Source organism: Carcharhinus amblyrhynchos, chromosome 5, assembly GCF_965287045.1.
Source record: "Carcharhinus amblyrhynchos chromosome 5, sCarAmb.v2.hapA, whole genome shotgun sequence".
Taxonomy (NCBI): Eukaryota; Metazoa; Chordata; class Chondrichthyes; order Carcharhiniformes; family Carcharhinidae; genus Carcharhinus; species Carcharhinus amblyrhynchos.
This window is the reverse complement of record NC_137328.1, coordinates 108,047,886-108,072,714: the sequence shown is the minus strand read 5'-3', so window position 1 is coordinate 108,072,714 and position 24,829 is coordinate 108,047,886. Positions and strand designations below refer to the sequence as shown.

The following is a 24,829-nucleotide window of genomic DNA, read 5'->3' as shown; positions in this document are numbered from 1 at the left end:
GGGGAATTTGCAAGTGTTGGTGTTCCCATATGTCTGCTGCCCTTGTCCTTTGAGATGGCAGTGGTCATGGGTTTGGAAGGTGCTGCTGAAGGAACCTTAATGAATTCCTGTAGTGCACCTTGTAGATGATATACATGGCTGCCACTGGGTGGTGTCTGGGATATTATCTGTAATATATTCTATGAGTATGACTATGTCAGGTTGTAGTTTGACTAGTCTGTGAGATAGCCCTCCCAATTTTGGTACAATTCCCTAGATATTAGTAGAAAGGATTTTGCAGGTTTGACAATTGTCGTTGTCATTTCCGGTGCCTGGGTCAATGCTGTCTGGATTCATTCCTTGTTGATTTTCTAGCAATTCAATATAACTGAGTGGCTTGCTAGACCACCTTAGTAGGTGCTTAAAAGCCAACCACGTTGCTGTGGATCTGGAATAACATGTAGGCCAGACCCGGCAAGGATGGCATATTTCCTTCCCTGCAGGACATTGCAACAATCGGCAATGACTTTATCACTAAACTTTTAATTGCAGATTTTTATGGATTGAATTCAAATTCTAATATCTATCATGAAGAGATTCAAAAAATTAACTCAGTTTTTGAATTACTAGTTTAGTGAAAATATCAATATACTATCACCACCCCAACTGCAAACCATGAGTCATATATGTCCATGCTGGTCATTTTAGTTGTGGCATGGAGGTGACTGAGATTAAAACGTTTTCCATCTAGATAGTATTGAATAATGTCATCAGACAACAGTTGATCTCTGATGAGAAATCTTGGTAGAAGTCTGAGTGTGACTTTGTTTAACTGGGGAGCTTTGGACACTGTCATTACCAACACGACCTTGGCCGATTGGTGGTCAGATTGTGGTAATGTGTCAAACCACAATGTCCAGGACCATCTTGCCATTGCAATCTTTTACTACTTTCAGAGCTGTTGAGATGTAAAGCCTTCCTTTGCCTGTTCTAGAGTTGAGGACATTTCAGACCATGTTTTGTCTGGCACCTCTGACTTTGCCGCCATGGATGGCTCTACCAGGAGAAAAGGAGATCCTGAAGCCATTGCACAAGGAATTGTCAGAGTGCGCAAGCAGCTCCACCATATCAAGCTGGTGATCCATGAGGAGACATATAAGCATACATAAATTGGCTTTAAACCAAATATACAAGCTATGGCCTGGATTCTCCACTATTTTCCATTGCAACATGGTGGCACAGTAGTTGGCACTGCTGCCTCGTAGCACCAGGGACCTGGGTTCAATTCTGGCCTCAGTCACATTCTCCCCATCTCTGCATGGGTTTCCTGCAGGTGGTCTGGTTTCCTCCTACAGTCCAAAGAAGTGCAGGTTAGGCTGATTGGCCATGCTAAATTGATCCTAGTGTCAGGGTGATTAGCAGGATAAATGTGTGGGGTTATGGGAATAGGGCCAGGGTTGGATTGTGGTTGGTACAGACTCAATGGGCCAAATGGTCTCCTTCTGTACTGTAGGGATTCTATTCTATTCTTATTCACCTGAGCTTGGCCAAACCAGCATCAAATATCAGGCTGAAAGTAGCATCAATCCAAATCTAGTTTCCTTGATCATTTTTAGTGGTTTAAAAATCTTTATGTTAGAAACTGATCCCTCTCACAAAACCTGTCATATCTCCAGACTGAATGAATGAGGACGGCAAATCATGAGCATTTTGTGGTAAAGGGGGCTTTTCAAACTATTATTTTTTCTTAGTTGCACAAAGATTCTTAGGCACATTTTGTGCTGCGGCCACAACTGGAGCGTTGTGTGCAGTTTTGGTCACCACATTACAGGAAGGATGTAATTGCTCTGGACAGAGTGCAGAGGAGGTTTACACGAATGTTCACAGCTAGAAAAGTGTCGCTATGAGGAGAGATTGGACAGACTGGGGTTATTTTCCTTGGAACAAAGAAGGCTGAGGGGTGGCTTGATTGAGCTGTACAAAATTATGAGGGGAAGAGATAGAGTGGAAAGGATAAAATTGTTTCCCTTGGCAAAGAATTCAAGAACCAGGAGACATAGCTCATGATTCCAAATAAACCTGTTGGACTTTAACCTTGTGTTGTGAGATTTCTTACAGGGGACATAGATTGGAGATAAGTGGCAGAAGGTATAGAGGGGACATGAGGAAGGACTTTTTTAGGCAGAGGGTGGTAACTATCTGGAATTTGCTGCCTGAGTTGGTGGTGAAGGGAGAGACCCTAAAGTACCTGGATCTGCACCTGAAGTGCTATAAGTGACACAGCTATGGGTCAGGTGCAGGAAGGTGGGATTAGAAAGGACACCTGAGTGTCCTCAGGATGCCATGGACATAGTGGACTGAATGGCCTCCTTCTGTGCTGTAACTTTTCTATGGTTCTATTTTAAAAGCTTTAAATTGTCAAAAAATGTACATAATTAACCAAGAAACTAACAATTGGACAAGAATGCAACTGCTAACTGGTGTATAGTGTCTTTAAAGTTAATTTTGGTGATTTAAAATCACTGGTGCTGGCACAAACACTAATTTAAAATACTTTTATTTTTTGAGATACTTTCCTTCCTCGTCCCCCCTAACTTGTCTGCAGCCCTTGGTCTGATTGGCCACACCAACCTCCTCCAATCCCTTTCCCCTGTCGTCCAGCTGAGTAGGAATGTGACTATGGTTCCATTCTTAGCTATCTAATCATGATCAATGAATCAAATGCAATGGCAGTTCTTCTTCCTCCTCCAAAGCTATTACCTCTGGTGTTGTCCAAAGATCTATCCTTGCCCCTCCCTCTCCTATTCCCCATCTCCATACTGCTTCTCAGTGACACCATCTGAAAGACATCCCACTTCTCTCAATTCTTCCACAGTTGATAAATTTCAGAGTGCTGATCAGATATCCAGTACTGGATGTGCAGAAATTTTCACCAATTAAATACTGGGAAGACCTTCTAGTCCTCACTCCAAACTCAGTTTTTGAGTTCCTGATTCTGTCTCCTTCCCAGGCAACAGTCTGAGATTCATGCAACAATGAAGACCTCCATTTCCACCTCCGTAACATTGCCCAACTTTGCATCATTTCAGCTCACCTGATGCTGGAAACCTCATTCGCGTATTTATTTCCTCGTGACTCGACAATTCCAACACACTCCCTGGCTGCTCTTCCACATCCTACCCTCCATAAGTTTGAGGTCATCCAAAACTCTGTTGGTTCTGTCTTAACTTACAGCAAGCCCAGAGTAGAAACTTTACCTCTGAGGTTCGAATTATAGAATCCCCAAAGTGAAGAAAGAGGCCATTCAGCCCACTTAGTCTGCACCAACAACAATCCCACCCAGGCCCTATCCCCATACCGTACCCTGACACTAAGGGGCAATTTAGCATGGCCAATCAACCTAACCCACACATCGTTGCTTGTGGGATGAAACCAGAGTACCCAGGGACAACCCATGCAGACCCAGGGAGAACATGCAAACTCCACACAGACAGTCACCTGAGGCCGGAATAGAATCTGGGTCCCTGGCACTGTGAGGTAGCAGTGCTAACCAGTGTGCCACCATGCCACCCACTGAAACAAAATGGAGAATGTGGGCATTGCAATGCGCTATTGTTAGTTTTTAAGTGTCTTTTAGCAATCTGTATAAGTTAATATTGTAAACCATTGCATTGCAAAGAAATGTTTGGAGTAGTGAACAATTTGAAAGACAAATTTCAGGTCGACAGATTTTAATGGAGTGAAACTGGGGCGAGTGAGAACTAAATGGTGACATTCCTGCCCCAACATTGGCAATCTGAATTTAACTCGTGATCCCCAAAGATGGGACTGACAACTTGGACAGTTTCCAGCCTCAAGATGGAAGCTCACCATTGTTGCAAAGTTGGGTAGAGTCATTGTAGATTGGGAGGTAGGAGGTTAGAATTTGGTGTTTGTAAATTTGTGAAATGCTTCGGGGGAATGCATTGTGTAGTCCTGGTAAAAGCTGGTGCTTTTTCTGTGCTTAGAGATTTAAAAATGCAAGTACACAGAGAGCCCAAACTGAAACATTTGTATCAAAAAACAAAGCAGCAGTTTCACAAAGACAGCAGGTTTTTAGATTTTTGGAATTTAGCCAATCAATTTGAATGAGGCACTTGGATACCAAAAAGCTATTAAATTTAAATTTGATGGTTTTGACAACCTCAGATTGATCTATTCATATGTCATCATGGGTATAAAAGAACGGGGCAGTGGGACAAAGAGAGTAGAGTAACTACCACCTGCCAGAGCAACAGCTCACAGCTCTTAGCTGTCAAGCCTCAAGAGATAGAGAATCACTAGTTCTCATATATTCATCCGTGTCTTAGAGAATCTAAGTAGCAAAGGTACCAAAGAAGAAAGAAGTTCCAGACAGAAGAATCAACAGAGAAGGCCCAGACTATTCAGGAAGACACAAAACCTGGTTGTAATTTAGAGAGTGACTAAGTTCTATTTTTGTTAATGAGTGGGAATTGTATTTATTTGAACAGCATACCAGTAGAATCGTGTTTAATTCAGCTTAGAAGGGATTTATTTGGTTTGTCATAGTTTAGTTAATCTGTTCACTGTTAGTTAGATAAGTAATTTGTTATGTGTTGATTTTAGAGAGAGTGTCAAGAATTTACTTCATATATAACAACTAGATGTTGCTGAACAGCAGGTTGCACCACCTCACACACACTTTTTACAGATTATAGGGTGAGGTACTCCTCTTTGGGTGTTTCGGTTAGTTCTCAAAGTGGGGTCAACCTCTGCTATATAACACCATCAAGAAACAAGGCGGTAGAAAAGGTTAAGATTCTGGCAGGATCTTGAAGGATAGCACCCAAAGTGAGAAAGGGTGTCTGGAGTAAGGAAAGCTGACAGGGTCTCTAGGGGCATTTCTGCTCCTCCTCACTCCACAAGTATGGCAAATAAAATGTACCTTAAACAATCCGTTGTGCTCCCATTCCCACTGTCTTTACGTGGCAGGTAAACCACTCTGGCCAGAGTTAAAATTGCAGTCAGAGCCCAACGGGCAGCACAGTGGCACAATGGTTAGCACTGCTGTCTCACAGCGCCAAGGACCGGGTTCAGTTCCTGGTTTGGCTCACTGTCTGTGCAGAGTCTGCACATTCTCCCTGTGTCTGCGTAAGTTTCCTTTGTGTGCTCCAGTTTCTTCCCACAGTCCGAAAGACATGCTGGTTCAGTGCATTGGCTGTGCTAAATTCTCCCTCAGCGTACCCAAACAGTCACTGGAGTGTGGCGACTAGGGGATTTTCACAATGACTTCATTGCAGCGTTAATGTAAGCCTACTTGTGACTAATAAATAAACTTAAAGACACTGTCCTCCTGGGTTAACATTTGCAAATCATCAATAAATAGTGTCTCCAAACCTGATGAGTCATTGGTACTCTTGAGGAATGGGAGGGAGAACTCATTCGTACAAAGGCACACTACAGCAGATGCTGGAACTCTGAAAATACTCAGCAGGTCCGGCGGCATCTGCGGAGTGAAACAGTGTTAACATTTCAGGCCGGTGACCTTTCATCAGAATCAAGTTGAAACGAGAACTGATCCAGGCTATTTTAAAGTTCCTGAGTCACTTAAAGGCTGTAGCCATCTTTAGCAGCAGAAACGTTGGATGGGTGCTCCATAAATAAACCGGAACTATTCTCAACAAGATGGAACTGAAAATAAAATTGCCCTAAAATGGAAGGGAAAGAGAGTTGCAGGTGGATACACATGACAATAAAGCGCTCCTAAGATGGGCTGCTTAATTTCTCACATTGCTCGGATGACAAGTGAAGAATGCGCATGATGGACATGAAACAATTCTTTAATCTCAATCCAAGTCACTGACATGAAGAGCCTGAAGGCAGGGCCTTGGATAGATGAAGAAAATAGCCTTTTGAAACTGAAAGCCAAAGATAATGAAGAGGATACAAAGAAAGCTCATAGTGAAAACCTTCAAAAAAGGAATCATTTGACGTTGCTGGGACTGACAGAGGAAGACGAAGAGTTGGGGTCAAATGTACAAAATACTAAGACAGCAGCTAAAGAATTTTAAGATTTTTTTGACAGAAAAAGCTGGTGCATCCTATCTAAAAGATGGAAAGAAGTAGGCCCGTAAATGCGGTAAGTTAAAGTCAAAGAGCACTATCCCAGGACAGTGATGGCCTAGTGGTATTAGCATTAGGCTATTAATCTATAAACTCAGCTGATGATCTGGGGACCAGGGTTCAAATCCCGTCATGGCAGATGGTGGAATTTGAATTCACTAAAAAAATCTGGAATTAATTTGGAACTGATGCCCATGAAACTATGGTTGATGTCGAGAAAATCTATCTGGTTCATTAATGTCCTTCAGGGAAGGAAACCTGCCATCCTTACCTGGTCTACATGTGACCCCAAAGCCACAGCAATGTAGTTGACTCTCCACCACTCTCCTAGGGCAACTAGGGATGGGCAATAAATGCTGGCCAGCCAGCGATGTCCATATCCCATAAATAAATAAACAAACAAATAAAGCACAATGACAAAGCGTCCATCTCAGTGTGAAAATTCCCGTTGCTCCACAGGAGTGATCTGTATTACAACTTTCAGGCACTTTGAGAATTTTTCTTTCCCCAGGTGAGAAAGGCTGTAGGTGAGGTGTGACGTGTCTGATTTGCTGTCCTGATGGCCATCTGAGCCCTTCAATCAATGGGGTGCTACATGGCTCCACAGCACTCACTCTCATTCAAGCCAGGAGGATGGCAGCAAGGAAGCCTGCTCCTCGATTTATGTGCGGGTCATCCCGACCTCCTCCATATGCTGGATCCTGTGGAGGAGCGATAGAAACATAGAAGATACGAGCAGGAGGAGGCCGTTTGGCCCTTTGAGCCTGTTCTGCCATTCATTACGATCGTGGCTGATCATTCTACACAGTGGCCTATTCCTTTATCCCCATAACCTTTGATCTCCTTTGCCCCAGGTGCTATATCCAGCTGCCTCTTGAATGCATTCAATGTTTTGGCATCAACTACTTCCTGTGATAATGAATTCCACAGGCTCACCATTCTTTAAAGAAATGTCTCCTCACCTCCATCCAAAATGGTCTACCCCGAATCCTCAGACTGTGGCCCCTCGTTCTGGACTCCCCCTCCAATGGGAACATTCTCCCTGCATCTACCCTGTCTAGACATGTTATAATTTTGTAGGTCTCTCTGAGATCCCCCCTTATTCGTCTGAACTATGGAGGGCGGAGTTGTATAGACTTCAGTCCTCGGCCCACTAATTATAACTAGTTATAATTATTATAACTCGTTATAATAATGTATTCAGCTCTGTGCCAATTTCTGGTGCAGAGCTGACCACGCTGGAAATCTGGTGGCTGGAGACGCACAGAGGCCATGGCGCCCAGAGGTGGGAAAATTGCCCCCTTAATCTTCCCGCAAAAATCATGAATCAACCAGCAGAATAATTTTTTTTTAAATAGAGAGGCTCAGCGATTGTCATTTTTGATTTGTCCTCTTTAAACTTTAAGTGCATCTTGATGATTGAGAGGGAGGGAGGTGGGGGATTGAGGACAGAGAGAATGGGAGAGTGCGACAGAGTGAGAGAAAGACGGGCAGCAGAGAATGTGCATGTTGATGTTAGCTCAGTTATAAAAATTGCACCAGTTGCATTTTGAAGCCACTGAATTACATCACATGTGTGCTGTGTCCCGAGCCAGATGTCCCAGCACAAAAATAGGCCAGTGGCAGGTCGTCCTTGTAAGGAGTGGAGATCTTGCCATCTATACTTATGGAGAGTAAGGTGGCAGTAACGGTTCAGTTGGAGGGTCAAGGGGAAGGGCAGAGTGCGAAAGGTTAAGTGGGTGACCTTGGGAAGACACTGTGGTAGTCATGGGCATGAAGGGGTTAAGAAGAAGAGACGGTAGTGAGGCAATCGGGAGGCTGGAGACAAAATGAATTATTTAGGGCCACATTTTTCCAAGTAACCCCACAAAGAAAGAAAGGGGAAAGGGATGAAGGAAGTAAGAAAGGAAGGAAATAGTAACAAAATAATCTGTTCTCCTGACATTGATTTAAGGATCAGTTTTGACCAGTACACGGGGAATTGATCCCCTACACTTCTTCAAAATGGGGCCATCCAAAAGAGGACAGCTTCAACAGTGCAGCACTCCCTCAGCACTGCACTGTTAAAAAGGATAACTTACTCTTTTTCTCCCTTTGGGGAATAGTGGGAAGGGGAAGCACTGGAAGGATTCCTGAGCTGGCTATCAGCCCATTGAACCACATTATAAATGCTCCTTCTGTGGCCACAAACTCCTGGCCTTGGACTTGAACCTGGAGCTTCTAGTCCTGAGGAAGGGACACTGCCACAGTGCCAAAAGGTATCACTGTTACTTCTTGTTCTCAAGCCTGAAGTTGGACTTGAACCCAGAACCTTGTGACCCAGCGGTGAAAGTGAGCCACACTACATTGAAACTTATACTTTTCACACTATCCCCACACCACCCAACACCTCTCACTCAAAGAAACAAGAAAACGACAGAGAGAGAGAAAGAGAAAGAGGAGCATTCAGTTTTCTCAGTTTACTTTAGAATTTCCTTTAAAGTCTGCTTGAAGAGATTTTTAAAACAAGCAATCTGCCATCCTGTAGTTACAGATTTGATGACAGCAGAATGTGTAATTATACTGTGATAACTCTGGCTCAGAGCTTCAACTTAAGTATGGGGCAGAATTCCAGGTGACACCAGATCCGGGAGAGGATTCATCAGCTGGGAGAAGGGATCAATCAGATTCTGGCATCAATACTCTGCGCACACATTCTCAAATTGATCCAAAATATCTTGTATGTCTGCCACAAACACGACAAACTGTGAAAATGTGTCAGTCACAGTCTTGTTGAGGATTCACAAGATAGCCAAATCTCTGTGAAGGAGAGGTAAGTACTGGATTCCAATCATTTTTAACAAGCCTTGTATGGCTTTGGTTTGTCATGTATAAGAGTTAGCATTTCTCTGTGGTCTCCCAAACGGAACAACAATATTCAATCATAAATGGATGAAAGACTGGCAACTGGTGCCCCTAACCAACATGGCTTTTCTTTCCCCTGTACCTTTATTAAGATATAGAATCCCTGCAGTGCAAAAGGAGGCCATTCAGCCCATCGAGTCTATACCGACCACAATCCCACCTGGGCCCTATTCCCGTAACCCTACATGTTTGCCCTGCTGATCCCCCTGACACTTAGGGTCAATTTAGCATGGCCAATCCACCTAACCCGCACAACTTTGGATTGTCAGAGGAAATCGGAGCACCCAGAGGAAATCCATGCAGACACGAGGACTGCAATGAAATTACTGTGAAAATCCTCTCGTCATCACACTCCAGCACCTGTTTGGGTACACTGAGGGATAATTTAGCACGGCTAATGCACCTAACCAGCACATCTTTCAGACTGTGGGAGGAAAATGGAGCACCGGAGGAAATCCACGCAGACATGGGGAGAATGTGCAGAATCCACACAGACAGTGACCTGAGGCTGGAATTGAACCCGGGTCCCTAGCGCTGTGAGGAAGCAGTGCTAACCGCTGTACCACTGTGAGAGTAAGTTTTTAGGCTAGCAGGGTACCAGGCACTGATAAAAAATGGGAGAGTGAGAACTGGGAAATCAGAGCAATCAAAATTTGTGGTTCCTAAACAGTATTTAGTTTTTAGCTCAGCGTTTAATCTTCATTTTAGTCTGGAAGCTTGTGGAAATCTATTTGGTCACCTACGATTTCACCATGTGATAGATTGGAGGTTCAATTTGCATTCGAGTATGGGAAACTTCATATTTTATCTTTTTACATCGAAAGAATTTCATCCATATATCAATTTGTTATCGAAGTTTCAAAACATCTGCTTCAAATGCAATGAATTACTTTTGCAAGTCATGATTAGTATATGGGTCATCACTGTGACTAAATTATAACATTTAAAAAGTTTTCTTAGAAACTGTCATCTCATTGCGAACATTTTCCTCACACTGCCAGGACTTAGGAATGGAACAGGGAATCCTCAAAACCCACCCCCTTGAGCTCCCCCGAGACTGCATCGCGAGAGATGGGCCAGCTCTGCACATTGTCGCTCTGCACGAGACAGGCTACAGGGAGTCTGAATGCTGCCAGCAGCCAGATAGGAGTCAGACATTCACAGTTTCTCTCAGGAGAATCACAGCCCTTTCCTCACTGCAAGTCTCCTTCGTTGAATGAGCAGCCAGCATTCGGGGCCTCCCCATCTCCAGCTCCCCGAGTTGTTGGTCCCGGACAGCCCCTTGGGCGCATCAGAGGGGTCGCGAGCAGAAGGATCACCCAATAGCCCTCCCGAATCCTGGACCTCCTGAAACTGTGTTGCGATGAGGGTGTCTCTAGCCCCCCTGCCCAAGCACATGGGACGACTGAAAACTCTTTCAGGAGGACCCTGGGGCTCTTGACCAGCTGGACGCTCACATTTGGACAGTGAGGTGGGCAGTGGGAAGTGCTGGAGGGGGGATTCCAATGGGACCACTGATGCAGGAGCTGGGGGCCCTGGGGATTGGCGAACCCCTTGGCTCTGGTGTCAGAGGCTGCCAACTGAAAGCTGAGGCTTAGCCTTGGATATAGTGCTGTTGCTCCCTCAGTGGTAGTCTGTGCGAACAGCCACCTTGGTAACTCAAGCAAGCAGCGATCAAGGAGCTCACTGCTTTTAGCCCTCCATAATAACCATCACTGGATAATAAATCCACAGGCAGTAGCCCCCCTAACCCCAAGATGGGGGCTTCAACAAGCACTGTCAGTGGACATCCACCCACCCACCAAGCACAGCTAGCCACGCTGCATGAGACAGAACAAGAGACCCCCGATCTCTGATTTTACAGCAAACCACCCCGACCCCAAGCTTACAGACTGTTATGAACAGTCTTCCAGACCCCCTGCAAGATCAATGACAGACCCATAACAGCTACCCTCCTCTTGATTATCCTCTCTCCCCCCCACCCCAGAGATACCTGGTGCCCTCTCTCCCCCTTGGATTCCCAGGTGGATACTGGTGACATGTGCACTCACCTCCAACTTCCTTTTCAGAGCACCAGGTTTCTGTTTTTCAAGTGATTCACATTGGCGTGACAGCACATCGTCTGGGTGGGGGATAAAATTCAGGCAGATGATGCTTTGTGACACCTGCAAAATGGTATGTATGCAAATGTATGCAAACCAGACTCACATCTTTCCCGAGCTCGAACACATCATCGGAGGGGGACTGGAAAGATCACAAACCACAATCTCCCCATCGAGAATCGTGTTTTCAGCACCTTGCAAGATTGAATGCCCATTATGGGAATTGCGCCTACGGCAAACACAGCTGCTAAATGGCCACCATAATGTTATTTACAAGCCTCCTGGAGACATTGAGAGTATATAGTGGGAAAGTGTGTTCTATTTCAAGGACAATGCAGCAACAACAACAAGAGACTTGGATATATATGGTGCTTGTAACGGTCGAACAAATAGCCTCATTACAGAAGCAAAATCAGAAAACAAGGTGAGAGGGAGCCAATGCAGGAAATGTTAGCCAGGGTGGAGGGTGGGGGGGGGCGCATTAGAATCTTTCTCAAAAGAACTGGGCTTTAAGTTCAGTCTTATGGGAGGTGACAATGTGCAGTGGAGAGATAGAAAGGGGATGGTGGGAATTGGAAAGCTTATAGCCCAGACAGTGGCAGGCACGAGGCAGAAACCTGTTTGGATGACTTCAAACATGGACTCACAGAAAATTTGGACACAGATTCAGGAGGTTATTTTGGAAAGGAAAAGGTGGCTTAAGGCAAGCCAGTCGCGTTTCAGGACAGAGGGGTTGGTGGTGGATTTTTTTCGGAGGAGATGGTGGTAGAGTTTTGAAAGAGAGAGGGAGAGTACCTATGCAGAGAAAACCATTTGCAATGTCAGTAGGTATGGGGAAATTGAGTAAGTCAGCAATAGTTAACAGCACTGTGGGCTATCATCGCCACAGTGATGACTGGCAGTTCAGAGAGAAATGTCTATCACCACTGGATCAGAACAACCATAGATGGGCCACAGACAACTGCTTCCAACATCCAAATAGAGTAAAAAAGACTCATAGAGAAGAGTTGTTTCCACTAGTCATTGAGACAGTAATAAGAGGTCTCACATTTAAGATAATTATAAAATATTTCAAGGAACAGTTCAAAGGAATGTCTTTAGTGGTCAGAATATGGAACTATTGCCTTGATCAAACTCATTGAAGCACAGTCCATAAATCTGAGGCACCAATAAAGAAGGATGATTAGAACATAGAACACTACAGCACAAACAGGCCCTACGGCCCACAAGTTGCGCCGATCATATCCATACCTACCAGGCCTATCTATAGCTCTCAATCCCATTAAATCCCATGTACTCATCCAGAAGTCGCTTAAAAGACCCTAACAAGTTCGCCTCTACCACCACCGACGGCAGCCGATTCCACTCACCCACCACCCTCTGAGTGAAAAACTTACCCCTAACATCTCCTTTGTACCTGCTCCCCAGCACCTTAAACCTGTGTCCTCTCGTAGCAACCATTTCAGCCCTGGGAAATAGCCTCCGATAATCCACCCTATCTATTCCTCTCAACGTTTTATAAACCTCTATCAGGTCGCCTGTCAACCTTTGTCTCTCTGGGGAGAAAAGACCTAGCTCCCTCAACCTATCCTCATAAGGCATGCCACCCAACCCAAGCAACATCCTTGTAAATCTCCTCTGCACCTTCTCAATAGCTTCCACATCCTTCTTGTAGTGAGGCGACCATAACTGTACTCCAAGTGGGGTCTGACAAGGGCCTTACAAATCCAAGAATCTTATAAAGATGGTGAATTTATGTGCCATTTGTTTCACTTAAGAACTTGCACTTAGGTAAGCTAGCAGAGGATAGTCAATCAGTCACTATGTCAATTTTTTTTATTCGTTAATAGATGTGGGCATCACTGGCTGGGCCAGCATTCATTGCACGTTGCTGAGTTCAACCACGTGTGACCTAGAGTCTATGTAGGCCAGACCAAGGTAAAGATGGCAGACTCCCTTCCCTAAACGACATTAATGAACCATGTGGGTTTTTTAAAAACGACAATTGACAATGGTTTCATGGTCATCATTAAACTATTAACTCCAGATCTTCTTTTACTGAATTCAAATTTCATCATCTGTCGTGGTGGGATTCGAACCCTGGTCCTAGACCATTATCCAGGGTCTCTGGATTACTGCACCAATGCATCGGAAGGTGGGGAAAGATTGAGCATTTGTACAAATAGAAACAAAAGTAGCAAAGTTCTCCATATCAGATTGATGAGAATTCTATACCATATTTTAATATTCTTCTTTAAAGAAGTAATTCTTTTCCAAGATAGAGTCTGCATGTGAGTAATTTTAATCATTTATTTTGCCTTTTTTGCAGTGGGACCTAGTTTGTGAGAACAATTGGAAAGGTCCCTTTACCATGTCAGTGATTTTTCTGGGGATGACAAGTGGTGCGTTCATCTCCGGACACATTTCAGACAGGTACAGCTATAATCCTTGCATCCAGTTTAAAGCAAAGACCATTCCAGCCACAGCAATGAGAGTCGAGAATGTAGCTCAGGCTGGTTTGATTGCTTGTGTTTACAACAGGAGCATTCTGCAGAGAGGAAAGCTTGACCTGTTAAACTTTGCTGCTGAAGGTGTCTTGCGTAATTCTGGCATCCAAAGGTTTCCGAAAATAGATTCATAGCAGCAGCCTAGTTTTGGGATTCTGTCATGGGATGTGGGCATCACTGGCGAGGCCAGTACTTGTTGTCCATTTCTAATTGCCCTCAAACTGCAAGGCAGTCAACCATATCACTTTGGCTCTGGAGCCACATATAGGCCAGACCAGGTAAGGGCAGCAGATTTCCTTCCCTAAAGGACAGTAGTGAACCTGATGGGTTTTTCTGACAATCGACACTGGTTTCATGGTCATCAGAAGATTCTTAATTCCAGATTTTTATTGAATTTATATTTTATCATCTGTCACGGTGGGATTTGAACCCAGGTGCCCCGAGTATTAGCTGGGCATCTGGATCACTAGTCCAGTAAAGTTAAAGTATTAGTTACAAGTAGGCTTACATTCACTATAGTTACTGTGAAAATCCCCACACTAGGATGCCTGTTCGAGTACACTGAAGGAGAATTTATCATGGCCAATTCACCTAACCAGCACATCTTTGGGCTGTGGGGGAAAACTTGAGCACCCAGAGGAAACCCACGCAGACACAAGGAGAATGTACAAATCTCACACAGACAGTCACCCAAGCCAGGAATCAAACCAAGGTCCCTGGTGGTGTGAGGCAGCTAACCACTGCGCCACTATGCTACCGCCTCCCCTTTTAGTTAAAGGAGAATTCAAATTTGCAGGTTTTCAGTACAGGCACACTTCTCGCGAGTACACTATTCCCCCAGGCTTAAACCACTCAAAATTATCGGAGCTTTGTTTAAGCCCTCTGTATTTACTTCCATTTGTCAATCCTGCCACTCCTGGTCTCCCAAAGATAAGTTTAAAATTAGTTCTCGGGCACTGTCTTCTTCACCAGCGTGCTGTTTTCCCCCAGCCCAATTCAGAGACCCCAATTGGCAGGCAGGTGACTCAGATATCTTACTGACAGGCGCGGTCAATGCAGTGGCGCACAGGAATGGAGCAGGAGCAGGGTACTATGTTTTCAGAGGCAATGTTAATGATGTGACTGCCCTGTTTGTGCCAAGAGTGATCGGTTAAAATGGCCTTCCATTCTCTCTCTCTCCAATCCCTTCTGTTTTTTGCTGGCACCTCTTCATTCAACCAAGGTTTTTATTTCCTCTCTCAGAGTCAATTTAGCATTTTTTTTCTTCCAACTTGCCTCCCCTTGAGGTCAATATTTTCCTTCCAGTCCAACCTATCTTGAAGCTGACAAGTTCCTCCTTCACCTCAATCCAAGCTGCTATTATTCATCCTTCAACTCCAGCTCAAACTTTCTCTTTCTTCCTCTCAGTTCAACAGCTGCCCAGTACACCTGGGCCACTCCCTCCAGTTCAACCTGGTACTCCTTCTCCTTCATGTAAGATGGCATATTTCACCCACCCAGAACACACCAATCAAAGTGACACACTTCTCACCCAGTTTATGCTGCAAGTTTCTTGCCATCCCTAATGTTGCCATTCTCCTTCTACTGTCATTCCACAGTCATTCTGAGTCTCCCATTTACTAGCTTCTTTATTGCCTCCCTCTTTCCTTCAGTTCCTCTTTAAATCTCTCTCAAATTTATTGCCACTCATTTCTCTGTCTCTTTTCCTTTCACTGTCTCTCCCATCTCCATGGAACTACAGAATCCATACAGTACAGAAGGAGGCCATTTGGCCCATCGAGTCTGCACTGACTCCCTGAAAGAGAACCACTCCCCACCCACCCTAGCCCATTAACCTTGGGCATTTAACATGGCTAATCCACTTAACCTACACGCCTTTGGACATTAAGGGGCAAATCAGCATGGTCAATCCACCTAACCTGCACATCTTTGGACTGTGGGAGAAAACCGGGGCACCCGGAGGAAACACATGCAGACACAGGGAGAATATGCAGACTCCACACACACTGTGACCCAAGACTGGAGTTGAACCCGAGTCCCTGATGCTGTGAGGCAGCAGTTCTAACTACTGTGCCACTGTGCCTCCTTCATTGCCATCTACTTTGCCCTCCCCTGTCACGCTGCTTTTAACTGAATATGGAATTGAGGGTGTTGCAAAGCATTCTCCAGTCAATGCATCAAGAGGGAGGGAATTCTTGTTCTCAAGAAGATTTCCAACTTTTCTTTAATTAGTTTTCAATTAACGTGTGCATGATGCTGAAAAGATTGGATTTATTGCTCAGTGTTCAACTGCTGGAGAAAGTAGTGTTGTGTCTTCTAATGTGACAATTGTTTAATAACTTAATAGTTTACAAGGCTACTTCATGGCCTATCACTTATTGTAGGATTGCGGTCATTTATAGAGCGATAATTGCTCAGCTTTCCCAGTTATTGCTTTCTATTGATGTTCATCATAAAGTCACAAGATCTGTTGAATTCAATTTTATTACTGGCCAAGGAGGGGTTTGAACTCCCAGCACATGGTTAGCCAGTTCACTAACCAGGTACAGTATGCTGCAGAGATTGTGGCCTTTAGAAACAGGGGCCTGGATCAGAGAATTGGTGGGACACCTGTAGGGGAGGTTGATCAAATTAAACCTCTGTTAGGCACTTAATTGTCCAATATTGGGCCTTCCCGAGGATTCAGGACCCCAGGAACGATGACCCTGTTTGCCAGCAGTTTTCAGCCAATGAAAGGTTGGTAGATCTCCTTTCCCAGCAGCACCACTGGGAGCAATCAGTATTATCAGTAATGCTCCAGTCATTACTTCATGGATCATCATTAGATCCCTAGAGACAGGTGAGTATATGAATTGGAGTAAGAGCAGTGGGGGCTTTCAGAGTTCCCTTCGCCTACTCCATCACCTGCCCCCTGCAACCCTCTTCTCATTCCAGGTCTCTCAATTGGGTGAAAATGCCTGGCAACAAGTCAGGGCAAGTATATGTGTGATTGCTAACTATATTTAACATGCATTTTCAGTCCATAAGAGAAGTATTGCTTAATTGGGACTGAAACAGTGATAAGTTAGAAATTAGAATTGATTCCTTTCATTTTAGGCACTGTTCAACCGTTAAAAGTTAAGCTACTTCATTTTGTTTGCATTGTATTTAAACAATGTTATAAATAAAGCTTGTTTTGACAAAAGATTCCTAACTTTGTCAATAGAATCTCTCCTGGAGCGAAACATCCTATCCTTACAATTATGCCTCAACAAGTGATCCCCCTGGTGGGCTGCTGACAATGTCGCTAGTGTTTGCTGGATGACCTTCAAGAGATACAGGAAAGCCATGTGACTTCCATTAAATTGGGCTTAGTGATAATTGGTGTCAATTGGCTCATTAATGAGCCTAATTGACATCCTGCCACCAATGGGTGAGTTTCTTGCATCAGCCCATTCCTGCTTCTGATTTAATTGCAAGAGGCTGTCCTCTCATGTACTGAACTCGAACCCCAAGGTACTTTATGAAGTCAGATTCGACCTCAGTAATTTTATATTTTAGGCATAAGTGTGAGGATATGATATTTTACTCCAGGAGAGATTCTACTGACAAAATTAGGAAAATTTCATCAAAACAAGCTTTATTCATAACACTGTTTAAATATAGTTCAAACAAAATGAAGTAGAATAACTTCTAACAGTTGAATAGTACTTAAAATGAAAGGGAACTATTTTAATTTCTAACTTATCACTATTTCAGTTCCAGTTAAGCAATATGTCTCTTAGGAACTAAAAGCACACTTTAAATACAGTTAGCAAACACATATTCAGTTGCCCTGACTTGGGTAACAGCCTTGGAGCTTTCAGAGAGGTTTGATTTTTCAGAGCAGCCTCCAGACGTCTGTTTCGAAACAGCTCCAGTTAGCAACTGCCCACAGAAAGCAATTTCTCGACTGCAGAACTAGCTCCTCCCATCAAGCTCATGCCCATTTGACTCTGTATACCTAAGCCATTAGTTTAACCCAAAAAACATCCCAGAGGTCCTCTCTATTTATAAACAAATAACATTAAATCTCACGGGATCCAGGGTGAGGTAGCCAAATGGATACAAAATTGGCTTGATGATAGAAGCCGGAGGGTGGTTGCAGAGGGTTGTTTTTCAAACTGGAGGCCTGTGACCAGTGGTGTGCCTCAGGGATCGGCGATATTCGGTTCAGTATTATTTGTCATTTATAGTAATGATTTGGACGAGAATTTAGGAGGCGTGGTTAATAAGTTGCAGATGACACCAAGATTGGTGGCTTAGTGTACACCGAAGAAGGTTATCTCGACTTGCAACTGATCATTCCCTGGTGAGGTGGGGTGGGGAGGAGGTGGCGGGTCAGATGTATTGCTGGTGGGGGGGAGGGAGGAGGGAGGCCTGAAGGCCTGATCATTCTCTGGTGGGGGGGGTGAGGTGAATCGCTGCCATTCTGTGGGTGACCGGTGGGGTGCAAGGGGAGGCAGAGGTCGCGATCAGTTTGGGTAGCGGGGGAGGGTGGGTGGATAAGAGGGTCAATTACATTGTGGGGATGGGCGATGTCTGTAGGGGCCATGGCTCCTGGGCTGCTTTATCCGCTTCTTGCGGTCCGGAAGCGATGTGACAGGGGCATGTTTTTCTCAAATTTTTTTCTCACTGCGCATGCGCAGTTCAAAACTCAGACTAGCATCATTCAATGTTTTGGGTGCGATAAGCCCTGCCCACAGCACGGTTCAGACTCTCGATTTTTATTTAGGCTAAGTGCATATGGGGGCACCTAGGAACAGGTTTCCAAGTCAGACCTAAATTGCGCCCAGATTCAGCACTTAGAATCGAACCCGGGTCCCTGGCACTGTGAAGCAGCAGTGCTGATCACTGTGCCACCATGCTGACTAAAAGGATATATTGATCTTTCTCTGCATCAGAGCAGAGAAATTCAAGAAGTAGAGGAAGCTATAATTAAGGATGTAGTGACTGAAAACCTTGAAAACTTTCTGCTAGTGAGAAAGAGCAGCATGGATTTGTAAAGCTTAGAATCATGTCCGTGAATCAGACCAAATTGTTTTAAAGAGGTGACTAAGATGATGCACAGGGAAATGTTTACAACTGTTCTAGAAATGGGCTTCCAGAGGGCACTGGATAAAATTCCAGACAAGAAACCATTAGCTAAAGTTGAAGTGCCATGGATTTGAAGGCAAATTATTGACCTATTAAAAGAAATAATCTGTGCAGCAGGCAGCAGAGAATAAGGAGAGTGGGCAGGTTCCCTTCTTGGCAAATTGTGTCAGTGATGTTCGAGAATAATCTCTATCAGTGGCTCAACCATCCACACTTCACTTATGAAATGACTTAGGTGATGAGACAGAAAAGGCACAAGATGGCTGATAGCACCAAGGAAGATGGCATTGCAAGCGATGCAGATGGAAATGCAGAATTACAAAGAGCTATTAATAAGTTAACCAAAGGATAAAACTGATGGAAATGGATTTCATTGTAAGCAAATGAGAGATCATCCTTTTTGCACTTAACTATGATAGAACAGGATACTTTCTAAATAGTGAAAAGCTAAAAATATTGGACGTACAAAGAGACTTGGGTGTCCAGGTGCATTGATCATTAAAATGTCATGAATGCATACTGTAAATAACTGAAAGATAAATGGACTTCTGACCTTTTGTATCTGGAGGACTAGAATACAAGTTGGGTAGAAGTTATACTGCAGCACCCGAAAGCGTGGGCAGTTCTGGGCACCACATTTATTTACCAGAATGATACACAGAGTCTTCATAGAATCAAAGAATCCCTACAGTGCAGAGAGAGACCATTTGGCCCATTAAGACTGCACCGATCCACAATCCCACCCAGGCCATATTTAGATACCTGGAAACCAAAGGTAGGATTCTCCATTCTTTCCATGGCTTGACCCGAGAATGGAAAATTTGTGTTTCCAGCCAAAACTCCATTCACTTTCACGAAATGTAAATGAAGATGGAAGATTTTGGCCCAAGTGTTAAGTTGCAGAGTGAGGAGAATACACAAACTGCATTTGTATTCCATGGAATTTAGAAAGTTAAGGGGCTATTTGAACAATGTTTTCAGAGTATTAAAGGGAACAGGTAGACTCTGTGCTGTTTGGGGAATATTATATTGATAAGGGGCGAATAGTGTACATATTTGACCCAGAACTTGTTGGAATAAAATTGAAAAAAACTGTGTCACACAATGGGTGCCAGGAGTTTGCAACTCTCATCCTCAAATGATAATTAAAGCTAGATCAATTGTTAATTTTAAATGGGAGGATGATGGATTTCTGCCATCTAATAGTATTAAAGGATAAGGGGAAATAGTTATACTCAGTTGGGTTGAATAGAAGTCAGACTTGGGGGCTAAATCGTCTACTCTTGTTAATGTGTTCCTAAGCTTCAGAAACTATTCAGCAATTCTGTAGTCAAATTGTGGTTTCTTAAGCTAGAGAATTTTGGGTATAGCTGTAGAAGTAGGATGGGGGCGGGGGTGGGGGGGGGGGTGGTTGACATTGATTAAAGTATTTATAAATATAAGATGAAACATATCCTTGAGTACTGTTGAAAAAGAGACATTTTATCAAAGCTTTCTGTCTTTCATGAATCTGGATGGCTCTTGTAAAATTACCAACAGTAATGGTGAAACAACAATTTATACTGCATGAGAAGAGAGTGCTGATTGGTTAGCAAGTGGATTCTGATTGGTGGGGGTGTTGCCATGGAGAATGCAGCATGGAACAATTAATTGTCTAGCTTTGTTCAAGTTCAAAGCAGGTTGGTTGACTCTGGTTGGTCAAGCCATTGCCCTGGGGAATGAACTGGTGAAAGACTGTTGCCTAAGTTTGTTTAGTTGAAAAAGGTGCAACGTGTGCACCTGTTCCCTCTGTCTGTGAAGGACTGAGCTCTCTGTGTAAATATATGTAGCCTCCAGTTTGTGTAAGCCACATATTTTCACTCACAGGGCCCCAAACTTTGCAGTCAGAAGGAATAGGTGCACACATTTTTTTCAACTAAACCAAAACTTGGAACCTTCCACACACCTGATGAAGGAAAACCATTTCCAAAAGCTTGTGGGATTACTATCAAATGAACTGGTTGGACTCTAACTTGGTGTTGTGAGGCTTCTTACTGTCATTCCACAGGACCATGCCTTGACCAATCAGAGTAGATCTGCCCTGTTTGAATTTGAATGAAGCTGGATGGTTAATTGATAGTTAATGGCAGCAACAGAGTCCATTTGCCAACCAATCAGTGCTGTCTTCTCATGCAGTGTAAATTATTGTTCCACCGTTACAGTTGGAAGCTTCGTGCAAGTGATTCCTGAGAGTGCAAGATGAAAAGTTTTGAAAGCAATTCTCTTTCTTTTCAGCAATTCTCTAGTTTAGTACTACGAAGCATATCCTGTTAGTATCTAAACTTCCATCTTTTCCTTCTGTTCAAAGATATGGGAGAAAAGTTGTTCTCTTTGGAGCTATGGCAATACAGACACTCTTAAGCTTCGCTCAAGTGATCTCTTGGAGTTGGGAAGTGTTCTGCATTCTGAGCTTTTTTGTTGGCTTTGGAGATATCTCAAACTATGTAGCAGCATTTGTTTTAGGTAAGTTCTTTTCAGACTATGTTTTATGTTTCCAAAAAAAAGCTGGAAAATATATAATTACTCTTGGTAAAACTTCACTAATCTTATTTTCAAATTTTCAAATGAATATTTTTTATTTTACCTCTGTGATGGTTAAAAGTACTACTCTAACAAATTTTACAAAAGGATTTGTCTGGTTCTCTAATGCATTGATTTTTTTTACATGTATACCATAGATCATTATTGACCAAGCAGATAAGGCAGCCTCATTTCTTCAGTCTCAGAAGGCATTTTTAGGCCTAGCTTGGGCATATTGGCCAACCTGATTTCTCAGTTTGCTGCTCATTCCTGTTTGTAGAAAATTGTTGTTAGAGTTTTGAAAAATTTCTCATTTAAAATGTTTAAGCATTTGAAAGTTTATCAGGGCAGCAGTGGCAGCCTGTCCTGGAATAGAATATTGAATGGTCACACGGCATTTATGGGGAGGCAATAGCCTAGTGGTATAATCACTAGATTATTAATCCAGGAAATTCAGCTAATGTTCTGGGGGCACTGTTTCGAATCCCACCATGGCAGATGGTGGGATTTGAAATCAATAAAAAAAGTCTGGAATTAAGAATCTACTTATGACTGTGAAACCACTGTCGGAAAAACCCATCTGGTTTACTCATGTCCTTTAGGGAAGTAAATCTGCCATCCTTACCTGGTCTGGCCTACATGTGAGTCCAGAGCCACAGCAATGTGGTTGATTCTCAACTGCCCTCAGGCAACTAGGGATGGGCAATAAATGCTGGCCAGCCAGTGGCACCCATGACCTATGATTGAATTAAAAAAAATTCTGATTCCCACTCCAGTGGTAAATCAGGATTGCAGGTTGGAATATCTCCCCCGTGTCAATTGCGGGTTCAGAGCTGTGACTGCCTTGAAAGTGGGCTGGATTCACAACGTGGTCAAGGTTTAGCAAAGTGCTTTATTATACAAAGCTTCAGATTTTCTTCTTGGTGATTTTTCCAGTATCTCTCCCTCAATGACCCCAACTTTGTTTGACAATTGTAAGGGTGGATGGGGCAGGATTTGTCTTAAGTGTCCCAGTTCCTATAGCCAATTCTTAGAACTCATTTGCATCATTTGTGAGGTAAGTTCCACCAAAGTCTCCTGGATTATGCCTGGCCCAAGTTTAAAGCGCTCATTGGAACAGGGAGTAACCACTGGCTTGATCCTGAGAAGCATGTATTGGAATGGGTCCTCAAAATTCCACAGAATGGTTACACTGTCATCAGAAATGCACACCCACTAAGGCCAAATCAAACTCTGAGTCCAGTAAAGGATTCAGAGCAGCATCTAGTTGGTGTAGCTGCTTTGTTTTATTGTCTTTTAGTTCATTTGTGGAACATGGGTGTCGCTGGCTGAATCATGTGGTAAAAGCTCTGAGCCATGGTAGCCTACATGAGCTGAATGCACTCCTCCATTCCCTGCCCACGGCCTCACACTACCTCAGGGAACTCTGATAAGTATGAACACACTCCTGCTGCTGGTCTGGGTGCATCCCCCTTTCTAGTAACTCTCGAGATCCTGCAGCTGTAACCAGCTAAGTAGGGATACATCTGTCCTCCTTCCTCTGAGGGCAGCTGCCCACAGATCCCTCTGCCTTTGGCACCTCCTTCTGCCCAGATTGATGAGCTCCTTATCCAATGACATACTATCTAAACACAAGTGAGAATCACTGAAGGTAATTGTGTCTGAACAGACCAATTGTACAGTGCAATTGTGCCTCTTCCGTTTCTTTCTCCTGATTTTGGGTACAGATTGGAGGGAGAAGGGTCAATGTGGGAAACACAGGAAGTGGTCAGGAGAGCTAATCTTGAAGAGTTGGAGCCTCTGGAGAGTGGCGGCTTCCTAACCCAGAAGGAAAAGATACTTTGGACCAGTATTCTTATTTCCCTGCTTTACTGGTGTTCCATTTTAAGTATACAAGACCCATTTAGACCAACATTCTTATTTTCCCATTTTACTGTTTTATCCTTCTGGGAATGGGCAGCACGGTGGCTCAGTGGTTAGCAAAGAACAAAGAACAAAAAAAATTACAGCACAGAAACAGGCCCTTCGGCCCTCCAGGTCTGCACCAACCATGCTGTCCAGCTGAACTAAAACCTCCCACCTTTCTAGGGACCATGTCCCTCTATTCCCATCCTATTCATGCATTTGTCCAGACACCCCCTAAAAGTCACTATCGAATCTGCTTCCACTACCTCCCCCAGCAGCGAGTTCCAGGCACCCACCACCCTCTGTGTTAGAAAAACTTGCCTCGTACATCTCCTTTAAACTTTGCCCCTCGCACCTTAAACCTGTACCCCCTAGTAATTGACTCTTCCACCCTGGGAAAACACTTCTGACTATTAACTCTGTCCATACCCCTCAAAATCTTGTAGACTTCTATTGGGTCACCCCCTCAACCTCTGTCGCTCCAGTGAGAACAAACCAAGTTTCTCCAACAGCCCCTCATAACTAATGCGCTCCATGCCAGGCAACATCCTGGTAAATCTTTTCTGTTCCCTCTCCAAAACCTTCATATCCTTCTGGTAGTGTGGTGACCAGAATTGAACACTATATTCCAAGTGTGACCAAAATACGGTTCTATAAAGCTTATAAAGCTTCTATAAGGTTCTATAAACATGACTTATCAATTTTTAAACTCAGTGCCCTGGCCGATGAAGGCAAGCATGCCATATGCCTTCTTGACTACCTCCTCCACCTGTGTTGCCACTTTCACCAACCTGTGTACCCGTACACCCAGATCTCTCTGCCTATCAATACTCTTAAGGGGTCTGCCATTTACTGTATCTTTCCTATCTTTATTTGACCTTCTAAAATGCATTTCCTCACATCTGTCTGGATTAAACTCCATCTACCATCACTCTGCCCAAGCCTCCAATTTATCTATATCTTGTTGTATCCTCTGATGGTCCTTATTGCTATCCACAAATCCACCAACCTTTGTGTCATCTGCAAACTTACTGATCAAATCAGTTACATTTTCTTCCAAATCATTTATATATATTATGGACAGCAAAGGTCCCAGCACTGATCCCTAAGGAACACCACTTGTCACAGCCCTCCATTCAGAAACAAACCCTTCCACTGCTACCCTCTATCTTCTATGACTGAGCCAGTTTTGTATCTACCTTGCCAGTTCAGCTCTGATCCCATGCAACTTCACCTTCTGCACAAGTCTGCCATGAGGGACCTTGTCAAAGGCCTTACTGAAGTCCATGTAAACAACATCCACTGCCCTACCCTCATCAATCATCTTCGTCACTTCCTCAAAAAACTCAATCAGGTTAGTGAGACATGACTTCTCCTTCATAAAACCATGTTGCTTCTTGCTAATGTGTCCACTTATTTCCAAGTCTCGAAGAATTCTCTCCAATAATTTCCCTACCATTGATATAGGGCTCACCAGCCTGTAATTACCTGGATTAATCTTACAACCTTTCTTAAACAAAGGAACAAATTGGCTATTGACAAAGGGTCAGAGGCCCAAAAGCTAGTGGCTTTTGCTACCAAATAAACCTGTTAGACTTTAACCTAGTGTTGTGAGACTTCTTACTGTACCTCCCC

General features: G+C 43.7%; 1 protein-coding gene across 1 annotated transcript in view; it reads left to right on the top strand.

Annotated features, from left to right (window-relative positions):
• LOC145343281 (organic cation/carnitine transporter 2-like) overlaps window positions 1–24,829 on the top strand; it is a 114,437-nt gene that overhangs the window by 28,781 nt on the left and 60,827 nt on the right. The window contains exons 2-3 of the mRNA XM_080189422.1: window positions 13,438–13,541; window positions 21,078–21,232. Of these exons, the coding sequence (XP_080045548.1) occupies window positions 13,438–13,541; window positions 21,078–21,232 (259 nt within the window). The remainder of the gene's footprint in view (window positions 1–13,437; window positions 13,542–21,077; window positions 21,233–24,829) is intronic.